The 24560-nt window shown below is 42.2% G+C and overlaps 1 protein-coding gene across 1 annotated transcript in view; it reads left to right on the top strand.

The window, feature by feature from the left end:
- The window catches only part of FIRRM (FIGNL1 interacting regulator of recombination and mitosis), a 195049-nt gene that overhangs the window by 169786 nt on the left and 703 nt on the right, over positions 1–24560 (top strand). Inside the window, exons 16-24 of the mRNA XM_063426979.1 lie at positions 9244–9333; positions 14798–14983; positions 15298–15420; positions 17948–18043; positions 18902–19015; positions 20241–20345; positions 21849–21929; positions 22607–22723; positions 23775–23975. Of these exons, the coding sequence (XP_063283049.1) occupies positions 9244–9333; positions 14798–14983; positions 15298–15420; positions 17948–18043; positions 18902–19015; positions 20241–20345; positions 21849–21929; positions 22607–22723; positions 23775–23975 (1113 nt within the window). The remainder of the gene's footprint in view (positions 1–9243; positions 9334–14797; positions 14984–15297; positions 15421–17947; positions 18044–18901; positions 19016–20240; positions 20346–21848; positions 21930–22606; positions 22724–23774; positions 23976–24560) is intronic.

The raw sequence follows: 24560 nt of genomic DNA, 5'->3' as shown, positions 1-24560 counted from the left end.
ATTTTTTTGAATGTATCTAAATTTAAACTATTATTCTGATAATAACATTTTCCATAAGGAGTTGGTATTCTAGTTAGACATATACATCTTTAAATTCCGAAAATAGAAAATGGAGGGGGCAACAAAAATCATTAGATGATCCAAAATTTTAAACTTAATAATTTTAATAGATACTTTTAAAAGTCCCATTGGGACAGTGAACACAACACACTCTGTATAGTCTGACTATGCATAACATAAAAAAGGACACTTGTGCAAATAACAATGAAAAATTATATATACAGGTGAGCAGCTGCTGTCAGCAATAGGGAAAATTGTAGTTGGGTGACTACACCTGGCTTGATTGTGTACATATGTATACAGATGAACGGCTATAATCAGCTCGCAAAAGTATATTGAGAAGATAATGTTTATATCCCTAGTTAGATATGCCGATCTATGGAATAAATAGCGTATATGCTAGGGGTAATGAAGTCAGACATAGTAGAGACTTCACTGACAGGTATAGATACCCCTTGTGACGAGACCAATCTCGCCACATTGCATTGGAGGAGCCTGGTTGCCCGCCTGTTACCTCTGGACTATGGCCCTATGTTAAAAAGCCTTTTTTTCCCCTGCAGAAAAGGCTTGTTCGTGCCTTTCTGCCTGGCGGTCGGTAGATTCAATCTACCGAACTAATGCATGAATGACTGGACCACCTGGGAGCTGGAGTGTGTCGGCAATATACCTCCCAGAAGCTGCGGTTAACCGCAGCCTAATTGACGAATACTGGGGGGCCTTTGTTCGTTTGCCGAACACATGGCGGCGGCCATTTTAAAGTCCCGAACGGCCAGCAGTGTTCAGCGCCCAAACTATGGAACTGGAAACGGAAACTTATTTGCGCGAACACCGCTGAGCCGTCAGCCTCCTTGCTGCTACGGTCGGTCATTTAACCGGATGCCTGTTTATTCGTTAGTTTAAACCGTATGAACAGCATTTCCGCAGATAGCCATCCTGTGGAGTCTATTCGTATGGAGAACAGACTTTGTGAACACTTTAACTCCACGGCGATTGGACTGTGTGCATAGGATCTGAGCGCTATTCGGTACTTTTGTGCGCTCAGATCACAGCTATCTGGGGATGGGTTACATGTATATATTTTATGTGACAAATGTAATAATATGTATTTTATTGTATTTGTGTTTTACTGTAACCATGTGGTTAATGGAGTTTCGCCTCTGTCCTTGGACATAATTGGATTACTTCCCAATTATCTCCAGGATAGAGGGAGGGATTGTAATGTACTGTGGGAGTGTTTAACCCTGTATGCCTGTGATTGGTTATTTTACCATTTGTGCCCCAATCTTCCATCTGGTCCCCTAGGGGAGTGTCCACCAGGTGGAAGACCTGCATAAATACCGGGCAGGTAGCCCACATTAAACCAGACCACTGCTTGACCCTCAACACGGAGCTCTGTCCCGTCTTTGGGGGGGGATTTACTGTATGCTGTTAGAGACTGATTGCCAGGAGTGTAAGCCGCTTGGGTGCTTTTCCTGTTCGTCTGCTAGCAGCTATTCGGGAGGTTCCAGTTCGGGAGTTTGGAGTGCTATTTTGTATGCAGTTCGGGAGTTTGGAGCATTCCCTTGTATTCAGTTCGGGAGTTTGGTGTTCTACAGTAGCTGTGCCTGTATCTCTGGAAGGGGAAGATCTTTTAAACGGTTTCGCCGATTAGATCATCAGAGGGTCATGGCGAAACGCGCGTCTGGGTGATTAGGGGTATCTAACAGACATTCAGTTACCTTATGTTAAGACCCCTCTGGCATAAAGGAGTAAAAGCGCCGTTTAGTTAAACTTCCCCTCTGCCAATAATGCAATCTCCATTCGTATCCTCCAACTGTACGAACTGCAACCAGGGGAATGCACCAGTCTCCCGACCGGGACCCATACTAATCCCAAAACTCACGAATACGAAATCCACGAACCGCGGCTAACAGCCGATCAAATATAACAATCAAGCGGCTTACGTTCCCAATAATCAGTCTCTAGCTGTGTAGTAAATATCCCCTCCAATAACGAGACCAAGCTCCGCATTGTGGGTAAAACAAGAACTGGCTTTACTGTGGGCTACCCGCCCGTATTTATGCAGGTCTCCCACTTGGTGGACACTCCCCTAGGGGACCAAATGGGAGACTGTAATGGCAGACAGACATATGGCACTTTTAGACATACAGGCACAAATATTCCCACAATGCATCCCGGTTTCCTCCCCTCTGCCCTGGAGATAATCAAGAAGTAATTCAATTATCTCCAGGACAGAGGCAAATCACCATTTTAAATTATACATAAAAACCATGTAAAAATGAATACGTTTATAAATACCGAACATATTACATTCGTGCAACCCAGCCTGGATCTGAGTGCATATTCTTAGCGAATAGCGCTCAGATCCCATACGTACAGTTCAATCGCCATGGAGTCAAAGTCTCTTACAGTCATTCGGTATGCGATTGACTCCATGGGGCGGCTATCTGGGTTGAGTCCATCCGTGCAATCCAAACTCCTGAACAGCCGGTGTTCGTATGCCTTGTCGACTGAGAAGGGCGGTCGGTGATTTGAGCGGTGTTCGGCAGAAAGAGTGTCCATTTTTAGTTCCATAGAATCTGTGCCAAACACCGCTGGTCTTTCGCATGGTGTAAAATGGCCGCCGCCTCGTGGTCGGCATACGATCGATCGAACACCCTGAATACGGTTGGAATGGAGAGGTGTCTGCGGTTAACCACAACGTTCTAATTAGGGCCAAGAGGTTAACTAGCAGCATACTTCTCTCCCGGGTGGCCGTCCGTTTGGTAGTTTTAATCGGTTCTTTCAGGAAATAAACGAACAGGGGTATACGGACAGGCAAATGGACGAAAAGGGGCAAACAGACGAACCAGCAATCTTAGGCTATACAGATGGGTCTGTCACACCTTAGAACAGTACCAGCAGATAGTCTAAGAAACAGGGTGCCCAGAGGCATTTTCACCGAAATAGAGCAAATCTTAGAACTAGATTACCAGCCAGAAACTCATAGCATAGCATCATAGCATAGCATATATCAGACTTATTTCTCAGAGTTACTGAGGATATTTTACCAGGACCAAATCTCCTTCACAACTAAATCAGTCAGTTCCTACAGGACACTAGAGAGCTAAGCATTATCCCTGCATTTGTTAGGAAGACAGGGAGCTAAATTATAGATATCTGAAACTCCTTATGCTGAATGAGTGAAAATTTATAATGGTATTCACCTGCACTCTATCTCTGCAATCTGAAATTCCTTGAATAATAAGAGCTACAGCAGATAGTGAGTTAAAGACGATCTATAAGCGAGCATAGCACCGTAGGAGTTAATCTTTTTGCTGCTTATTCCTGAAATCTACAGATTGCTATACTATCTTTCTGATATTTGATATATATTTTTTTTATTTGGATAAGAAATTGATCATCCTTCTTGTTATCAGTGCCCTGGGATGGGGGATATGCTTTTTATAAAGATAAAGTGACCTCAAGATTGGGGGAATAAAGGAAGGCGAGAGTGAATCTACCACTAATCCATCCCCCTCCCCCCCCTTGTGTGTACAACCGTTGCATATGCCTCCCAAGCACTCAATCTGAGTATATCATCACGGCACTGTGGCATTGGAGCTACTGAGACCGTGACTGCAACAGTGAATATATCTTGTACACTAGCTACATTGTTATAAAACACAGTCTGATGGTTACTAATGTAACCTTGCCGCGGTGGAATAATTTTATATAGCTGTACAGTAAACTATCCGAGAATAAATAGCTTGTCTCAATACCTTTTTGTTCTGTGATTAATACCGATCCAGGCGAATATCCACAGAACCAAATCTGGATACCCTGCTGTACTATTTAAAATTGTACCGGACTATTCAGCAGTAACATTTTTATAATATGTATTTCTCTGCCTATACCTGTCGGTGAAGTCTCTACTATGTCTGACTTCATTACCCCTAGCATATACGCTATAATCCCATAGATCGGTATATCTAACATTCTTACCAATATACTTTTGCGAGCTGATTATAACCGTTCATCTGTATACATATGTACACAATTGATCTAACTGTAGTCACCCAACTACAATTTTCCCTATAGCTGACAGCAGCTGCTCACCTGTATATATACATTTTCATATTTTTTTTGCACAAGTGTCCTTTTGGTTATACATAGTCAGACTATATAGAGTGTGTTGTGTGTTTTGTTCACTGTCCCACTAGGACTTTTAAAAGTATCTATTAAAATAATTAGTTTTAAATTTTGGATCATCTATTGATTTATGTTGCCCACTCCATTTTTATTTTTATTTTTTTGTCAATTCACACCGGGGTCACCCCCCACAAGGAGGGCCGTAAGGTTTTGGCTTCATTTCTCTCTACTTTTCTTTTTCAGTTTTTCAGATTGTTTATCTTTGAATTCCACTTCTTTCTTCTGTTTCCATTTTCTTGCTGTTAGTATTTTAAATGCTGCCAAGAGATGGGCCACAATATATCTTGTTTCTATTGGGAGGGTAAAAATATCAATATGGAATAGCGCACGTGATGGATCTAAATCCCATTTTTTATTTATTAAAATGGAAATTATATTCAAGACTTTAATCCATTGAGATTGAATCTTAGTGCATTTCCACCAAATGTAGACAGACTACCCTTTTTCTTCATTACATCTCCAGCATATCCCATTTTCATTGGGAAAAAATGTACTTAGTATTTTTGGAGTTAAATACCACCTAAAAGTTATTTTAAAGTAAGTTTCTAACAAATGTATATTGTGAATAGCTGTTTTTGTAAAATGAATTGATCTAATCCATATTCCCTCTTCTACTGTTAAATTTGTCATTAATCCTGGGCTCGACAAATCCCAGGTCGCCATGGCGACTAAATATTTTATCCTGGCGTCTGGGATTGGTCAGCTCGGTCCCTCCTCCTTCTGTCTTAATTGCAAGCTAAACTGGCAGGATACCAGGTAAACACGGCTCTGCTGCCCACCCTCCTCCCGACCCCATACTCGATCCTGCTACCCGCCCACATGCTGCATACCCGACCCTGCTACCCGCCCGCCTCTATGCTGCAAAGCCGACCCTGCTCCCCGCCTGCCTCCCGCTCCCATGCCGCAAAGCCGATGGAACACCGTCAACCAGTCCTTTACCCTGCGAGACCTCAGCGCCGGGAGGAAGTTATTACAGTTCCCTTCACTTCCTCCTGGCACACAGAGAGCTGCTGAGACAGTGATGAGGAGAAAGGAGGGAATCTGGAACTGTGGCTGCCTACTCCCATTATCCGCAGCCAGCCCCACTAACCTGTCACTTGCTGCTGCCTAATCCCACTGTCATGTGTATGTCTCTATGTGTATTTGTGTGTGTGTGTGTGTGTGTATGAATGTTTGTGTGTGTGTGTGTATATAGTTGAGTGTATTAATAGTACTTTGTGAGTCTGTCTGAATGTCTGTCAGTGTGTGACTGTGTCTAACTGTCTTGTTCAGTGTGTCTGTCTCTTTCACGGTGCGTGTGTGTCTGTTTCTTTCACGGTGCTTGTCTGAATATCTCTGTGTGTGTGTGTCAGTCCGCGTGTCTGTCAATGAATGTGTATGTTTAAGTCACCAGCCCCCTCCGATCGCATGGGGATGATGCTTTTACTCATCTTTTTACCAGCGCCATGCCGGTCTCGCTAGAGCTAGCACGCCTCCATAACTGAGATCATCAATTGCCAGTCATCATTTCCTCATAGAGATGCATGGAATCAATTAAAAGCATTGTAAGGAAACCCAGTATATTTAAACCTCCTTCGGTAGTTTCCTCCTGAACCGCCAGAGCCTAGTACATATAGCTCTCCGTTCGGTAGCTCCAATGAACGAAATCCATACGAAATAGCAATAGCTTCAAAAGATAATTCCCTTAGTAAAGCATACGAATTCCAAATAACAGCCGAAGTCAAGAATCAGGATACAAGTAGAACTGGGCTTTATTCACACACACAGCCTTTTATGCAAGTCCCCATGCAAGGGGACATCCCACAGTGAGGGACATTTAACCAATCCTGTACAATAAAAATATAAAACACACCCAGCACCAACATATAATTCCCTCCCCTAGCCCTGGAGATAATCAGGTCTGATACAGTAATAACCTAATTATCTCCAGGCAGAAAAATCACTATTATCCCCAATTTCTGGAACACCCCTTTATACATGGGGTATCCCCACAAATCATATGTCCCCTGATAGCCCCGATCTGGGTGACCAACATATTCAAATTTCACCCAGATCGGTTCAGGGGTTCTAAAAAACTATGGAAGTCCTTTGTGACTGGTTCACCGTGGGTGGGCTGCCCAAAATAGTTCCATAAGTTCGTGTGGTTTTGCCGGTCACTTTAGAAAAGGTTGAAAAACGAATATAAATACCAAACGAATTCCCCTGGCCCCTAGCAGCGATTGTTCCCCTTTATTCGTATGCACAATCGTACCGAATAGCGCTCTTCTAGCTAATCGGTACATATAGTTCCAGCGTTCGTGTGTTGGAGACCGGTGTTCGGGAAGTCGAGTGTCCGATTTTAGTTCCAGACACTCGACGACCAAGTCCCGCTGCCTTTGTTCGAATGAAAAAAAAAGATGGCCGCGTTTTTCTCTGCCACGTGGTTTTCGGCAGTACGAACGCTGGCCGCACACGTAGAGGGTTTAAGTGATGCCGGCTTTGAAGTTAAATGAGCCAGGGGGTGGTCTTTGTTCGGCAGTTTCATCTGCTGACTGGAAACATGAAGAAATATAAGGGAAACAGGCAGAAATACCGAATACAAGAGTCATTTCTTCACAAGCATCTCTGAGGAACGTGGAGATGCTTAATGTAGGTGCTGCACATTGTGCAGCACTGAGATAGGCAACACTTTAGTGGCCATCTGAGTGACAGACTCTAGAGGTGTTACTAGGCAGCAATGTAAACACTGCCTTTTCTCTGAAAAGGCATTTTTTACATTGAAAAGTCTGCGGGGACAGGCTATAGACACCAGAACCACGGCATTTAGCTGTAGTGGTTCTGGTGACTATAGTGTTGCTTTAAGAATTATATTTTTGTCGTTAGGGGAAAAAAAAAACTGTCTCCTAACTTTTTTTAATTGGCTCCTAAATTGAAAGCAAATTTGTCAAGCCCTGCATTAATCCATTTTTTATGGTTGAATATACCTTAAAATTTACTTTTTCATCCGCAATATTCATAATCCATCTACTAGTTTTTTGTTTTTTTTTTGTTTTCCCAAAAATATGTCTTTAATTGTATTAACATCTCTCTATATAGTCTTTTATCTGTATATAGTTATAAAAATCACTCTAAGGAATGTTTTGAATTGTATCAAACGATTTTACACTGAGCTGTAATAATACCATAAGCTGTAATAATACCATAAGCTGTAATAATACCATAAGCTGTAGTAATACCATAAGCTGTAGTAATACCATAAGCTGTAGTAATACCATAAGCTGTAGTAATACCATAAGCTGTAATGATCTCATTAATTGTAATAATACTATAAACTGTAATAATACACTAAGTTGTAATAATACTGTAACGGCACCCCCAGGCATAAAAGGGGTTAAACCGCCGTTTAGTCGATCTTCCCTTCCAGAGACACAGGCACAGCTACCGCAGAACACCAAACTCCCGAACTGAATATAAGGGAATGCTCCAAACTCCCGAACTGCATACAAAGTAGCACTCCAAACTCCCGAACTGGAACCTCACGAATAGCTGCTAGCAGACGAACAGGAAAAGCACCCAAGCGGCTTACACTCCTGGCAATCAGTCTCTTAACAGCATACAGTAAATCCCCGAGACAGAGCTCCGTGTTGACAGTCAAGCAGTGGTCTGGTTTATTGAGGGCTACCTGCCCAATATTTATGCAGGTCTCCCACCTGGTGGACACACCCCTAGGGGACCAGATAAAAGACTGTAACACAGACAGACATGTATCACATTCAGACACACAGAAGTAAAACATCCCCACAATGCATCCTAATTTCCCTCCCCTCTATCCTGGAGATAATTGGGAAGTAATCCAATTATCTCCCAAGACAGAGGCAAATCGCCATTACACACGTGGTTACAATAAAACACTAAAATACAATAAAATATATACAATATAACAATATAACCCATGCCCAGATAGCTGGGATCTGAGCGCACAATTGTACAGATCCTATACACACAGTTCAATTGCCATGGAGCCAAAGTCTTTAATTACACGAATAGGCTTCATGGCTGTGCTATCTGGGTTAAAGCATTCACATAAAACAAAGTCCCGAATGATAAGGTGTTCGGTTAAATAGCCACGAATAGAATCAGGGAAGGCAGGAGGCTCAGCGGTGCCTGCACGTAAGTGTCCGCTTTTAGTGCACTGATTCCAGGCTGAGCACCGCTGGCCGTCCGGGGAGTTCCATAACACCGCCACCTAGCGGCCGCTAGGTTTAACCGCGGCCACCCAGTAATAGTCAGTTAAGCTGCGGTTAACCGCAGCTACTGGGTAGTCAATTGACTGCACACTCTTGTTAAGCCGCGGTTAACCACGGCTTCAGGGAGGTAGATTGGCGGCGCACGCCAGCTTCTGGGCGGCCAATTAACAGCGCCTGCCGGCTCCCCACGGCTCTGGGGAGGCTAATAGAACGCTGTTTGTGCGGTAGACTAAATCTACAGAACGGCTGTGCAGAAAGACATGAATGAGCCTTTCTGCACAGTAAAATTAACTGTTTAACTGCCGGTCCATAATCCAAAGGCAGCAGGCAGGCAACCAGGCTCCTCCAATGCAATGTGGCAAGATTGGGCCTGTCACAAATGCCATAAACTATAATACCACAAACTGTAATAAGACAGTAAACTGTAATAATACACTGATCTGTTCTGTTATAATGCCATAACTATAATAAAAGAATGTGCTGTAATAATACCATGAGCTGTAATAATACAACAAACTAATAATACACTGAGCTGTAATAATGCCATACTGTAATAAAAAAATGAGCTGTTATAATACCACAAGCTGTAATACCTTGAGTTGTAATAATACAATAAGCTGTAATAATACCAATTAAACTGTAATAATACCATGAGCTGTAATAACACAATGAGTTGTAGCTGTTAGTGCTTGGTTCATGAAGATTTTTATTGTAATAATTTTCTTCCCATCCTGTCTTGTGTTTTTTAATCTGTGTGTGTATACAGGTGAAATCCCTTCCTGGTGAATGTTACATGTCGACTCCTATAACTGTGCTACTCAGACGCTTACTCTTTCTAATGTCTGCTGAACATCAGGTAAATCTCCTGCATTCTTAAATAGCACTTTAAATTGCTTTATTCATATAGTGTGTGTCTGTCTATTATATTCTTTGTGCTTAACCATTTAGGCCAAAAGGGAGGGGGGGGGGGAGAAATAGATTAACAGCATGCACACATTAGACCGTATATGCAATTTTACAAGGCTACTTTTAATCACCTATGTTAGCAACACATATGGAGATTCGGTTCCACTATATGTCCCTATCATGCTTAGCCCATTATTTCTCCTCAGTACCCCAATATCGTACGGTCCTACATTAATTTTTTAATTCTTTATTTTTGTTGTGCATGTAAATATGTTGCAAAAGCAAAACGCCACAACAGCGTACAAGTTGTATACAGGTTATACAGTGGCAAGAGTTCATGCACAATTTTAGTTTTTATAGTATGTAGACAATCTTATCTCACCCTGTGACTATACATAGTAAAATAAAGTATATGTTCAGTATATTGAGATAACCAAGAGGTTATGCAGATGAACCCTCGTTAGGTACAAACTAATAATAAGTAGCGCAGTCGTTTAACTTTGATAACAGGCAATAGTATAGCAACACATTCGTTGCGTTTTGCAAAAGTTTAAACATGTCGCGACCCAGTCAGGCAGGCCTACATATTATTTCTCGCGATAAACACCCCTGGGCCTTCCCATCGTATCGTAGCATGTGGCTTGGAAAATGTATGCATTCAGGGAAAATTAAGCAGATATGTGATGCACATTTAACATTTATGAATTAACGTAGACTAACAGTTATGAACTTTTTTAAATAAAACAAAATAGAATAAAATAAAATAAACACGCTTGGTGTAGCTGGATAAGCATGTTAACCGTAAAGTGGCCAATGCGTTCTAAAATATACGCTCCTGCCAACGGTTATGGATAAGTCTTGTGACCCCTGGTATTTGTCAGGCTGGTTAAAGCTATCTGTTCTGCTGGCATATGTGCTGCGGGGTTAATCCCCTAATGCTGGAAAGAGCATTTCTAGAAGGTGTGGGGTCAAGGAGTGTTGTGTTTAGCTCTGTGGTGTGCCCACCATTCCCATCAGTGGGTATTAATATGGCTCGGTAGGTGTCTGGGTCCCGGGTGTGTTATAATCTCGCTCGTCTGCCGTGTGGGGTGCTGTAGTGCCTTATTTCTGCCTGGGGTAGACTTAATGGGGGGGGGGGGGGGGTGAGCTGCAGAACCTGATATGAGGCGGTCCTGTGTGTGTCTGACAGGTAGCTAACTAGCAACGTTTACTGGTAAAGTAATAAATTTACGAATAATAATACACGTAGAGAAACAGTATAAAGCGAAGTTATAAGGTCACGGGCTATGTCCGTGGTAATGTGATCTTACAGTCCCGGCAAGTGTCTTGTTGGGATTTGATTTAACATAAGTAGCTTCTAGGTGCGGCGGCTACCTTTTTACACTGGTGCACGCTTTGTCAGGCTAAAAATGTCCTGTTGTGAAACATAATAAATCTGGCTGGGTATTACTGAGCATTTGACAGACTTAGGTTCCAGATGAAATTTAGCTAAACATGCATTTAACACTTAAGTTACACAGAGAGGTGAGGGAGAACGTTTCATGAGAAATAAGATAAAGAGGAAAAACATATTGTACACTTGAGAGATAATTCTGGTATTAGTTGCTGGCGTACCAGGTCGGCAGATGGCATTTCAGGATTTGTAGTTCCATCGTTAACATCGATCAAGAAGTAGCCAAGCTAAACTATTGATTACAGGCAGAGAGAAAGTGTAGTGTATGAGTAGTGCATGGACCTGCCTATGGTCCTGCCTGTGTCGGTGTTGTTGCCTGTACAGGCGACTAAGGGAGACGGCTATTCTCAGTGTGACTGAGTGCCGGCGAAGCATAAATTTGTAAATTGGTTGCAAGAGGGTGAAAGATTGTATGGGTATTCATGTGTTGCATAAGTAATTGTATGTCGTTGCCTGTGTAGCTAAAGCTGCGTTTGGTCCTGATCAGGAGATCTTGGCTGGAGATATAAGTGTGAAAACATAATAGAATGAAAACATAAAAATAAAGGGATGGAACCGATCAGTATTTGCTTAGGGAAGATTCACGGATGTCCGTAACATTTATAAAATGTACATATTATGGGCTAGTATTGGCGCTTGAGCGGCCGTCCATAGTGTGGAGATGTCCGCTGTGCTTCTCGGTGTCGGCCATTGATGCTGATCTGTTGGCGTGGAACGCTGTCATCCCTGAAGGTAGAAACCCTGGCAGTGTCCTGAGGGGAGAGACATGCAGTGTGTCCTGGGTGGTTTAGGATGTAGACACATCGGTCAGTCCAACCAGGGGACAGCTTGGGAAAGAGCGTGAGGGCCAAGCATAAAGAGAAAGAGAAAAAAAAAAAAAAAAAAAGGTCCTGTGCTCCATCGGGAGCGGTGTCTGTGGGGCCGTCTGGCTAATGGTTCCGTTAGGCAGATATGTCTGCTGGGCAAGGAAGGAGGGTAATCCTGTAGAGTCAATCCGGAGGTGTCATAGCGGGTGGGCAACATGCCCCGCGTGTCTGTTTAGGTAGTGACAGATGCGTATGAAATTGGTGTGGTATTCCGCGGTATGAATGGGGCCGTTCCTGCCGGATCCCAGTTGTGGGTCTGGGGGATGGGGGTCAGGGGTTCCCCTTGTGAGATCGAGTCTCGAGGCAGTCCTAAGGTATGTAGGAGGTTGGTAGCGTCCTGTATGCCCAGGATTTGGTGCGTTTTCCCGTCATGTTGCACAAATAATGTGGTGGAGGCTCGCCAGCGATATTGTATACTATGGCGTTGGAGTATGGAGGTGAACGGCCGGAGAGATCTGCGCCAGGCCAGAGTACCCTGAGACAGGTCAGTGTAGAAGGTGATCTCCGAGTTCTCGAACCGCACGGGAGTTTTTCCCTTGAGGGCGGTGAGGACCGTTGTTTTGTCTGTGCTGTTCTGAAAGATCAGTATGGTGTCTTTTGTGGCTGTTGGCGGTGCTCTAGGGGATTTCGGTATCCGGAACATGGCTGTGGGCGCAATAGCCTTGGCGGGGCCTGGGGGTAACACAGCGTGTAGAATGCGGGTAATCACTCGTGGCAGTTCCCCCTCTGGTATCCCATCCGGGATCCCCCTAACCTTGATGTTGAGCCTCCGGTTCGCGTCTTCCTGGGCGGCGAACTTTCTTTCATGCAGCGCATTTTGGTGCCGCAGGTCCTGGATTTCTTTATGCAGCGAGGCTATGGTCCGCTGCTGTTCCTGGGAGGTTTCCTCCAGAGTTGTTAGGCGGCTTGTGAGGCCTCGTAGTTCTTCCCGGAGAGCAGTGACATCCGTGAGGATGTTCTTCTGGAGTTCCGCCAGCAGTCCTTTAAGCACCCCAGTGGTCACCAAATTTGTATCGGGGTCTGCTGCGCTTTTCCCAGACTTCGTTCTCGGTGTCGGGTCTGGAGCTTGGAGGTAATCATCTTCGGCTCCCCCTGAGCCGTCATCCGAGAAGTCCGAGCAGCCTCCATGGAGCGCCGCCATATTGGCTCCGCTCAGGCCGCGTGCGTGTTGCCACATTTCACCGATTGTGAGCCCCGGGGCCGTTTTTTCTGGGTGTTTTTTGTGTTTGCGACCCATGAGGTGTTCCCACAGATGATCGTTCGCTTTTTGGAGCTTTTAAAAGGTTTTTGTCCACTTTTATTTTGTTTTCCCTACATTAATTTTAATTTGGGAGATTAACATGCTAACTATAATACACTGCTCAAAAAAATAAAGGGAACACAAAAATAACACATACTTGATCTGAATGAATTAAATATTCTTTACATAGTGGAATGTGCTGACAACAAAATCACACACAAATTAAAAAATGGAAATAAAATTTTTCAACCCAAGGTCTGGATTTGGAGTCACAAAATTAAAGTGGAAAAACACACTACAGGCTGATCCAACTTTGATGTAATGTCCTTAAAACAGTAGTAGGTGTGTGGCCTCCACGTGCCTGTATGACCTCCCTACAACGCCTGTGCATGCTCCTGATGAGGTGGCGGATGGTCTCCTGAGGGATCTCCTCCCAGACCTGGACTAAAGCATCTGCCAACTCCTGGACAGTCTGTGGTGCAACGTGACGTTGGTGGATGGAGCGAGACATGATGTCCCAGGTGTGCTCAATTGGATTCAGGTCTGGGGAACAGGCGGGCCAGTCCATAGCATCAATGCCTTCGTCTTGCAGGAACTGCTGACATACTCCAGCCACATGAGGTCTAGCATTGTCTTGCATTAGGAGGAACCCAGGGCCAACCGCAGCATCATATGGTCTCACAAGGGGTCTGAGGATCTCATCTCGGTACCTAATGGCACTCAGGCTACCTCTGCGAGCACATGGAGCGCTATGCGGGCCCCCAAAGAAATGCCACCCCACACCATTACTGACCCACTGCCAAACCGGTCATGCTGGAGGATGTTGCAGGCAGCACAACGTTCTCCACAGTGTCTCCAGACTCTGTCACATGTGCTCAGTGTGAACCTGCTTCATCTGTGAAGAGCACAGGGCGCCAGTGGCGAATTTACCAATCTTGTTGTTCTCTGGTAAATGCCAAACGTCCTGCCTGGTGTTGGGCTGTAAGCACAACCCCCAACTGTGGATGTTGGGCTCTCATACCACCCTCATGGAGTCTGTTTCTGACATTTGTGGCCTGCTGGATGTCATTTTACAGGGCTCTGGCAGTGCTCCTCCTGTTCCTTCTTGCACAAAGGCGGAGGTAGCGGTCCTGCTGCTGGGTTGTTGCCCTCCTCCACATCTCCTGGCCTGTCTCCTGGTAGCGCCTCCATGCTCTGGACACTACGCTAACAGACACCGCAAACCTTCTTGCCACAGCTCGCATTGATGTGCCATCCTGGATGAGCTGCACTACCTGAGCCACTTGTGTGGGTTGTAGACTCCGTCTCATGCTACCACTAGAGTGAAAGCACCGCCAGCATTCAAAAGTGACCAAAACATCAGCCAGGAAGCATAGGAACTGAAAAGTGGTCTGTGGTCACCACCTGCAGAACCACTCCTTTATTGGAAATGTTGCCCTTACACTTTGATGGCTAAATAACCATCTTGAATTTATCACTGAGTGCTGATGTCCTTTTATTTTTTTGTTTGCATGTGACTATGGATCCAAGTGAACAGGGACCTTACCAACTAGTACGAGCACCAACATTTAGAATTTGTTTTAGAGTGCCTGCCATGCTATTTAACATGCAGAAATTTCTCAGTTCAGTACATGAAATGAATGTATTACATAGTTATATAGCTGAAAAGAGTCTTGTGTCCAAGTTTTTTTTTTGGGGGGGGGGAAGGGGAGGCTTTGGCAGTGGGGTGTCCCTCTACATGATTTTTTTTGTTTGTACATGTCTGTCCTCCTCTGTCCTCTTAGTGTTCTGGATTTTAATTATTCAAAAAATATCTGTGGCTTTAATAATTATTCTCCTTTTTGTTTTGTCTTAGTTAGAATTTATCAAAATGTTTCCTCCGGAGGAAGTGGAAAATTTCACAATTTGGCAGCATCTATCTCTTAGCGCCCTGCCTGCTCCCCTCAGGGTGCAGGTAAATGCTGATCTGCTCACTGCGGGTATCGCTCAGAGCTCTAGCTGGCTGGACGGAGAGCGTACATTAAAGGACCTGCTTCAACTGGTGAGTTCTAAGTTTGCTATCGTTTTATTTGTGAAATAAAGCATTTACTTTGGTTTGACGTAACTGCTTGAATGTATTCGTCTCATTAAATAACTGGAAATGGAAAAGCTACATGGAACATGGTTTGAGAGACTCGACTTTTCGTCTTGGGCTTTAAAAAGCTTGCAATGGCATTGTCTAACTATAATACATGTTAACGGTTTTCTGTCTCTCTGTGTATTTATCTCTCTCTCTTTTTATTACAATTACACTCCAGACAGACATCTAGAATCCTAACATTTAACTTTGACATATTGTTCTTGGAATCTGTTTAGAATTCCTCGCTCTCGGCCATATTAACTGCCTGCAGTTCCTCTGGGGAGCCACTGGACGCTGAACACCAATCTGCAGTGAAAGGAATCGTTGGGCGGCTATGGCCTCTCCTTAATGTGAATCAGGTGAATATATATTTTACTAGGTGCAATTTGGAATGATGCATCAGCACTGGTCTCCTTAATATATCTCATCTATGGTGCAAACAGTGCTATGGAGGAAGCCCTTTCCATTAAAATGTTCCTCGAAGTACCATAATCACTACACTGCACATACAGAGATATCTGATAACGTTCCCTCTGCAAACACACAAATGATGAAATAACACTACATTGCATATAAATACAGTGTTTTGGAAATGAGCATTTTGTATGTCTGAACTTCTCTTTTCTTCCTGCCCTATCATGTGCCCCCTTGATTCCATTCCATTGCACCTTACTCGGTTTCTTTCATCTGTTACTAAAATCTTCAATCTCTCTCTCTTTCCTCCTTATCCTCCAAACCCGTGCAGTGATTACATCCATACTAAAAATAAAAACTTATTTTGAGCCTGATGCTTTGCCCAGATATTGTCCTATCTCTCACCTTCCATTTGCCTCCAAGCTCCATGAAATACGTGATACTCTACTTACAGATATGTTTTGAACCCAGATTCCTTACTCGACCTGGCTTCCGCTCCCAACATTGCACCTTAAGGTGACTAATGATTTAGCGATTACCAAATTTAAAGGCTAGTATTCTCTAGTTATTCTTCTTGATCTTTCTGCCACCTTCGACATTGCCACCCACTTCTCCTTCACAACCTTGGCCTTGATGAAACTGCTCTTTCCTTGTTCTCCTTCAGAGTCTCATTCTCTGGATCCTCCTCTCCTTTTGCACCTCTTTCAGTTGAGTTCAAGGCTCTGTACTGGGGCCTTTACTTTTGTCAATAACGCCTCCTCTCTTGGTAACCTGGTATCATATGGCTTTCAATATCACCTGTACATCGATGATACCCAAGTCAAGCTCTCCTTGTCTAACCTTTCTCCCTCTTTGCTGGAACGTGTCACCAACTGACTTTGCAAAAACGAAAATTAAAACTCTCCATGACCGAACTCCTTGTCTACCCTCTCTATAAGGCTACGTCTGTTTTCCTTAAAACTTGCTGAAGTGCTTTATGGGTGAGGAGTATCCTATTTTGACGCCAGTAATTTAAAATTGCGGATTTCTATGAGAATGGCTCTCAAAGCAGAGGGGAAGGACCAGCGCTCCGCTCAAAATTTGGGTGAAAAAACAAGTGGCTGATACACCAAAATAAATGACAGAGATTTATTCCACCTGTGTGGAACTGGTTCAACACAGGTGGAATGAATCTTTGTCATTTATTTTAGTGTTGTGGCTCCTTGTTGTTTTTTTTAATACTGACTCAATCAAACAGCCAGGGAGGTTTGCTTCCTCCTTCTGTTATCTCCCCTGAGCTCAGATCAGACCCACATGTACAAGACGATAAGCGTACCCAAAGTGTACAGATTCAGAGGTTCTCAATTTGCCTCTGATGGGTTTATTCCCTGTGAAGAGACTGTTAGTCTTTTCTGAGGAAAAAAGGATAGGGCTTGCAAAGGTTGCCTTTCATAAGAACAGCATTTTTTGCAAGCTCTTTTAAGATATATACCCCCCAATCATATATTCCTTGGGGTATGTCAACTAAACAGGTTTGTTTAAAAAAAAAAAAAAAAAAAGTCTGGAGTGGTCCTTTAAGGTCAGCAGAGCAATCATAATCTCTACCCCATTGGCGTGTTGCCTAGGAATTGTTCTTGTATTTGCTCCTTTCTCACTCAGGATGCAACCAAGACACTTGTCCATGCTCTTATTGTTTCTCACCTTGATTATTGTAACCTCTGGTTTGTCAGACTGAAAAGTGCCCAGATTGTCCATCTTCAATTTATAAAGAACACCTCTGCCAGATTCCTCTATCTCAATGATGGCTAACCTTGACACCATAAATTGTACTATATTTCCCATGATGCTCGCTCTGCTAGCTTTTAGAGTCTAAAAGCTAGCAGAGCATCATGGGAAAATGTAGTCCAGAAACCGTTTATGGTGTCAAGGTTAGCCATCTATCTTGAGTCCAATAATTCCCATACCTCATCCCTCCTGTTCCTGTCACATTTAGGATTGGGTTCAACTTTCCTGTGGTAACTTGCAAAGATCTTCAGAACAGTAACCTTGCTTACATATCTTCCCTCACTAGCAGATATGCTCCAGCCTGACCTCTTTACTCTGCCTATAACCTGTTACTGTACCCTTCAAATAATAGCACCCCAGACTCTAATCTTCTCCACTCATATCCCTCCTATGGAGTGAGACATGTGTGTCTGCAGTCATTCAAATAATGACTTTATCTCCTTTAGTCACCCTTTAACTCTTCAGTCTTCCTCTGCCATTTTTCATCTACTGTGCTACCTCCTCCAAAACACCCTCCCATCCTCAGGTCCATTCAGATAACTTGATTCCATCACTTGCCTTTGTGTATTTACACTGCTGCATTACAATTGTTTATATACCACCTACATACAAGGTAAATTTAATCAAAATGTTTTAACATATTTGGAATATATGGAAATGCTATACTCCTAGTAAATGTTCTAACGCTATTGTTTTCCTCTTTCTTAGATCATAAGTGAGCCCATCTTACAACAGACACTTTGTGTAATATTACCAATTTCAACATTCATTGCAGAAACAATGGAGTCTCCCTTGCTAACACAGGTAATCAAACCAATATTAATATAAATCACATTCATATTTTTGTGCTAGGTTCTTCAGCAGCAACAACCTAAAGCTTGCACAATCCTCTAATTCTAGGTTAATATCCTAATATCTTTGCCAAGATAGGAAGTTTTAATATTACAAATGTCAGCAGTTAAAGGGACACTATAGGGCACCCTGGTCCCCTTAACCATGCAATTGTAAATATTGCAGTTATTGAGAAACTGCAATAATTACCTTGCAGGGTTAATTCCACCTCTTGTGGCTGTCTACCAGATGGCCACTACTGGCGCTTCTGGTCTGCTACATGACATTGGATACCCGCACGCTTTGCATGAGGACATCCAGCTTCTGCTAAAACCTTATAGGAGAACACTGATTCAATGCTTACCTATGGGGAAGTCCTAATACGATAGTGTGCTTCTTGCGCATGCTCACTAGGAACCCCATCGGCTGTGGAGTGTAGGGGGAGCTTAAACCAGCACTGAGGGGCGTATTATTAATGGTAATTGGAGTGATATTAAAACATCTAGTTATTTAAATGTGCATTGGGATTTGGGATACAGCACTTGTAATTTTCTTGCTGCCACCCAGGAGTAGATTGAGCATAGGGCTTTATTTTTGTGTGTTTGTACCAACACAGCTACGGATGTAATGGCTTTATAAATAATTGCCCATTTTTTTTAAATTTATTTTTTATGTGTATATTTCTTTTGCTCTCCTAATTTATATATATTAAAAAAAAGTTTTTCATCATTCTTTTTATTTATTTTTCATTATCTGTGCTCTGCTTATATATATAAGGATTTCAGTCTGGAGTATATTTTCATGTCTTTCTTTTGCATTTGTGTATTTCAGATAATTTCTCTGCTCTCGTGCCTTTCGAAGGAGAAACCACAAGCACATGTGCAATTAGCCATGCTAGAATTCTTGTCTGGTTTAGGAAAAGTTTTCATCCCACATGAAGCCCAGGTAATGAATTCTGGATCAATAAATGATATTGCATATATAAAACCATTCTTCATGAAATAGAGCTTTTGGAGCAGTGATACGATAAAAACTGGTAGTTTGTCTCTGAAGAACATTTTAACGACACAGATCAAAAGAGTTACAAATTCTTCATACACACAGGATTGGGTCAAGCATGTTCAAGGATTAACTTTTAATAGAATACATTTTGAGCATTAAGAGGAAGTGTAACTTCTTTGGAATTTACAGTTTCATAAAACATTGAAAACTGCCTTCAACTACGCTTAAAGGACCACTAAAATCACCCAGACCACCTCAATGGAGTGGGCTTGGTGTAGTGGGCTTGCCATTTTAACATTGCAATGTAAAACATTTCGGTTTTGTAGAAACTTAGTGTTTTCAGTAAGGCGACCACTAGATGGGCTTCCTCCTCCAGATCTAAGTAAAAGCTCATAGCAACATTGGATATGGGCATGCGTGGTCAAATGCTGCGATTCCTCCAATCTAATCTACTCCTTTTCTATGAGAAACACTTTATTGGAGCAGTGCCAGGAAAAAGGCCACATCTTCAAAGGTGGCTGCAACAGAGGAGTAAGTAATCATTCTTTAATTTGTTTAAATACCAAAGGAGAGTGGACAGAAGGCAACATATAGTCCTGAAAAAATCAATTATTACATCCAATGCACCGCCTCCATGTCCTCCACTTCTTGTGTGTATTTCTTCCATTTTTGTAACACCCATCTCCAGTCTGCACTCACTCCTCCCACAGTTTTTTATTTTTTATTTTCCCGTGCTGCAAAATGTTTCCCAAAGCTGTAAACCTCTGCTGCAACGCCATTATTAACGCTAGCAGCATTAGCTAGGGAGTTTTCATAGCAACCACAGCGCATGCACTGTGATTGTTATGCATGGAGTGCAAAAGAACTGTGGGAGGCTTTTTCTGCTCTCCCTTGTCAGTAAATTTTTTGGCATAAAGCCTGCATCGAAGATTTAGCTCAGGGTTGGGTGAGAGACCTGTTTTTAAATAGGTTTTCTCCCATACAATATATTTGCTAGCAGAATATATAGATTAAATGTGATTCTGTTTCAAAAGAGCACATGTTATGAATAAACCACGTTACTTAAAATGTTTAATGTCTTTTTCACGTCATTCGGGAATGCACTAAATGTGCGTATATTGTATACATTATCAAAATAAATATTTCTGATTTCCATTTTATATTTCAGACTGCAGTTCTTCCAAAGATATCTGGCATCTTCTCTGTCCTTCTTGCAGACAAGTCGTGGTTAATCCAGCAGCATGCGCTGGAAGCATTTACTCGTTTCGCTGAGGTATGTGAATACTGTGCTCCAAAATGGAGCAATCTGTCCCTGCTTAGCCTCTGCATTATCTAACCACTTATAAAAAGGCCTGGGTGCTGGCCCTTGTTTTGTCCAGCAATTTTTTTTAATTTTTTTTTCATTTTAATGGAAATTGGAGAGACTACACCCCAAAGACACAAAGGCACACAAAGGCACAGTGAGCTGTTGTGGTTATGGTGCTTCAAGCGCCCTTGTAAACTTCTGTTTGCTTAATGTACTGGTTGGAATGCGAATTGAAAACCTGTGGACACTTCATAAAAATGAGTTTGATTTGTAGATGTGCCAAAATATAACTTCTTTAAAGCGGCACGATCACTTGAAATTCCAACACTATGAAAAGACAAAATAGAGGCTACTTTATCTTATGGACAATGCTGAGATTGATATAAGACGGTGCTTCTGTCGTCATTTTTTTGTCATTTCCAGGCAGCTGCGGTAAAATACTTTTTAGCATGAGAAGTACTATAACGTTTCTTACTGTCCACAAGGATTTCCATAGATTTCCATTTTGTAATCTAGTGTCTGAACAAGATTAGAACAGTGACATAGAATCCATGAGCATGGAACATCAGGAGCTGAATAAGGTAGTGCCATGAGGGAGAGCCTCCGGTAAGAATATCTTACTGTAGTTTCATCCCCCGGCCTACCCTGATCAACTAAACATATCTATTTAGCAGTGGGGTATTTGCAAAGAACCTAAAAGTAACAGCACTGACTTAAACTGCTCACGTAATTATACTTAGCACGTTATAGTAACTTACATACAAGATATCCATTTAAAGACATTAGCAGTTTAATGGATGTTCAATTAGAATGACTTGATTGGGTTCCCAAATTCCTGCACTTACTGTAAGTTTCCAAGCATTGCACTTGATGCAGTGAGTGTTCATGAAACTAGATATTGGCTCAACCAATATTATTTAATATTCACTGCTAAGCATACTACATTAATAGTACTTTACAGGAGCACCAAGACTTTATACACACACTCAAAAAAAAAAAACCTTTAGCTTAATGAAGTCGTGCTGGTGTATAGATCATACCCCTGCAGTCTCACTGCTCTATTTTCTCCATTTAGAAGTTTAATTACATGTTACTCTTTATGCATCCCTAGCCATACCTTCCCTGGCTGTGACTCCCACAACATCATTGAAACTCTTAAGGAGAAAGTGGCTGTTTGCCTGAGAGCCATTAGAGCTGAGTTTTAGACAAACACGGCCAATTCTGAGAAACCGTATCTGTGCACCAAAACCATGTCTTTTTAGAGCACTGATGGGCAACCTTTGGCACTCCAGATGTTGCGGACTACATCTTGCCTGATGCTTTTCCAACATTATGAGTGTGAAAGTATTATGGGAGATGCCGAAGGTTGCCTACCTCTGTCCCTTTAGAGTGTCCCTTTAAAGACTGCTACCAGAACTCTAAATTCACAGCAGCAGCTTTCGTTTTACCAAGATCTAACTTGTTTTAAAGGAAACCAGTCATGAAGATGTTGTACCTCAAAGTCTTCATGCCGAAGAGACGAAAAATAAAGTAATCGCCTTTCTAAACAAGGTAATTCTTGTTCACTAAAAGTAAAATGTGTATGCAGCAAAAATGAAACCCTAATGTTCAAGTATTATGCAAAATTATTAACTTACAGAGTTATTCACTAAAGTATGAATTGTCAGGTATTCAAAACGAATTTGACATTTTTGGGAACTCTAGCTTAAACTCTAGATTAAACTGTGCCGGTTCTGTGTGAAGAGAAAAGTGAATCCTATTTTAAGGAACACTCCAAGCACCTTAACCTCTACACTTTAGTAAATCCCCACTTTAGGGAAAGGGATGGTGTGGGTGAAATCTAAACCCTGTGTGTACAACACCTGCCATATCTAGAAAGATGTTTGCTTTCTGTCCTTTCAATTAAGTGTCAAATGTAGCAGGTCAAAGATTGACATTTTCCTATAAAACTATATTTATCGAATAGAAACATAGAATGTGACGGCCGATAAGAACCATTCAGCCCATCTATTCTCCCCAATTTTCTAGATACTTGAATTAGTCTATCCCACGCATAGTTAAACTCCTTTACTGTGTTAACCTCTATCACTTCAGCTAGAAGACTATTCCATGCATCCACTACCCTCTCAGTAAAGTAATACTTCCTGATATTATTTTTAAACCTTTGCCCCTCTAACTTAAGATTGTCCTCTTGTTGTGGTATAATGGTTTATTTACCACTTTTTCAGTCCCTCCCTACAGCAGAGCCAGAGAGCACCAAGTTAGAACGTGTTAAAGAGGAGAAGAAAATTCTAGATGCTTGGTTTGCCAGAACTACGACAAGACGAGTGGAAGAGTCTGGAGAGGTAGGAGAAGTTATTCCATTAATCTAAAAATTACCTGGTTGCAACTTTGTTCACCATAAGATGTTCGGTGGTTACATTCAGTGCCACACATAAGTTGTTGCTTTCCCTCACTGCCGTTACTGGGCCAGTTATCCTGGCTTACATTACAAACACACCATTCATACTAGTCTAAAGGCGTTAAAACAACTTTAGTTTAATGAAACAGTTTTCATGTATAGATCATGCCCCTGCAGTCTCACTGATCAATTCCCTGCTCAGTTTTATTTTGTTTTGCTTGTGGAGCCCTAGCCACATCTCCCTTCATGGCATTCATGAAAAATAGTTTTCATTTTCAATCTGGTGTTAACTTACTTTAGAAGTTTGTATCTCTTGCTAAATTAAACTTTATTCAAACACTAGCGGGATATTAACTTCACAGCAGATAATAAATTGAACAGGCTGCATAGTAAAGGAAGTGTAAACATTAGATGACTATTTACAGTAAGTGTTTAGGAAGGCTGTGCAAGTCACATGCCAAGGAGGCCTGACTAGGGCTGTACAAACAAACCGATTTAACTCATAAATGTGAAAATTGAGCAGTGAGAGTGCAGGGGCATGATTTATGCTCCAAAATTGCTTCATGAAGCTAAAGTTATTTTAGCGCCTAAAGTATCACTTTAACACCTTAAGGACCAAACTTCTGGAATAAAATGTAATCATGACATGTGAAACATGTCATGTGTCCTTAAGGGGTTAAACAAACCCGTTTCTCACTAAATAATGTTTACATGCAGTCAGATATTTTACAAGTCTCCATCTACGCCTTCCAAGTGCAGTCTGATTCTGAAACTGCTCCCTGTTCTATCAGGGCTACTATACACTGATCAGCCACAACAATAAAAACCCGTTACAATGGCACGTGTGGGATATTTTAGGCAGCAAATGAACAGTCAATTCTTGAATTTCATGTGTTGGAAGAAGGAAAAATGAGCAAACAAAAAGATCTTAGTATCAGCCTGGAAGTAAGATTCCATGTTTAAGTTGTTTCCCCTTGCGATTTTGGTCTTTACAGACATCAGCAAAAAGATTTCGACATTCAGATACCATTGTGCAGCAGTTTGATGTGCATATCCAGTCTGCAGAGAATGCATTAACAAACATGCAGTCGCTGTTGCAACATGTTCCTGCACCAGACTGGCTCTCGGAAAGACTCTACAACATGCAAGCGCTTCTGACAACGTTACAGAAAAGCTGTCTGCCAAATAACACATAGGTAACCAGCCTATTATGTATGAATCAGTAAGTTCTCTCCAAGATAAAGAGTCAGGGGACTGCATTATAAATCTTCATTATAGATCTTGAGAGTTGCTTACAACTGTAGATGTGTAAAAATATAGTAATGTTTTTACACATCTACAGTTGTAAGCAACTCTCAAGATCCTTGAAGACACCATCTACTGAAACCACATCATCCCATTTAATTGGTTAGAGTGCTTTAAATCCCCTGGCGCTGTCTCTCCACAATAAAACCCCATTGGACTTATGGCTGAGGCAGAGATTACACACTTACTTAGCTAGACCAACAATGGACGCTGTTATAAGCTAAAAGCAGTCAGCTGACACACTCAGCCAATCACAGCGGCCCATTTCTGTTCAGACTAATACCTCCTCACTAGACCATTCAGCAGATATCGGATGCTGGGAACTCTTGTTTAGCATTAAAAACAGCTTAACACTAAATGGAAGGGTGGTGCTGGGGGACTCCAGACACGTTGCTTCTTCTCATTGAAGTGGTTTGACAAGCCGTACCACCAACTTGGCAATAGTGTTTAGATTATGACCCATCTCATTAAAGGCT

Source organism: Pelobates fuscus, chromosome 7 (genome assembly GCF_036172605.1).
Source record: "Pelobates fuscus isolate aPelFus1 chromosome 7, aPelFus1.pri, whole genome shotgun sequence".
NCBI lineage: Eukaryota > Metazoa > Chordata > Amphibia > Anura > Pelobatidae > Pelobates > Pelobates fuscus.
Note: the sequence above shows the minus strand (reverse complement) of the source record. Positions and strands in the feature narration are given on the sequence as shown.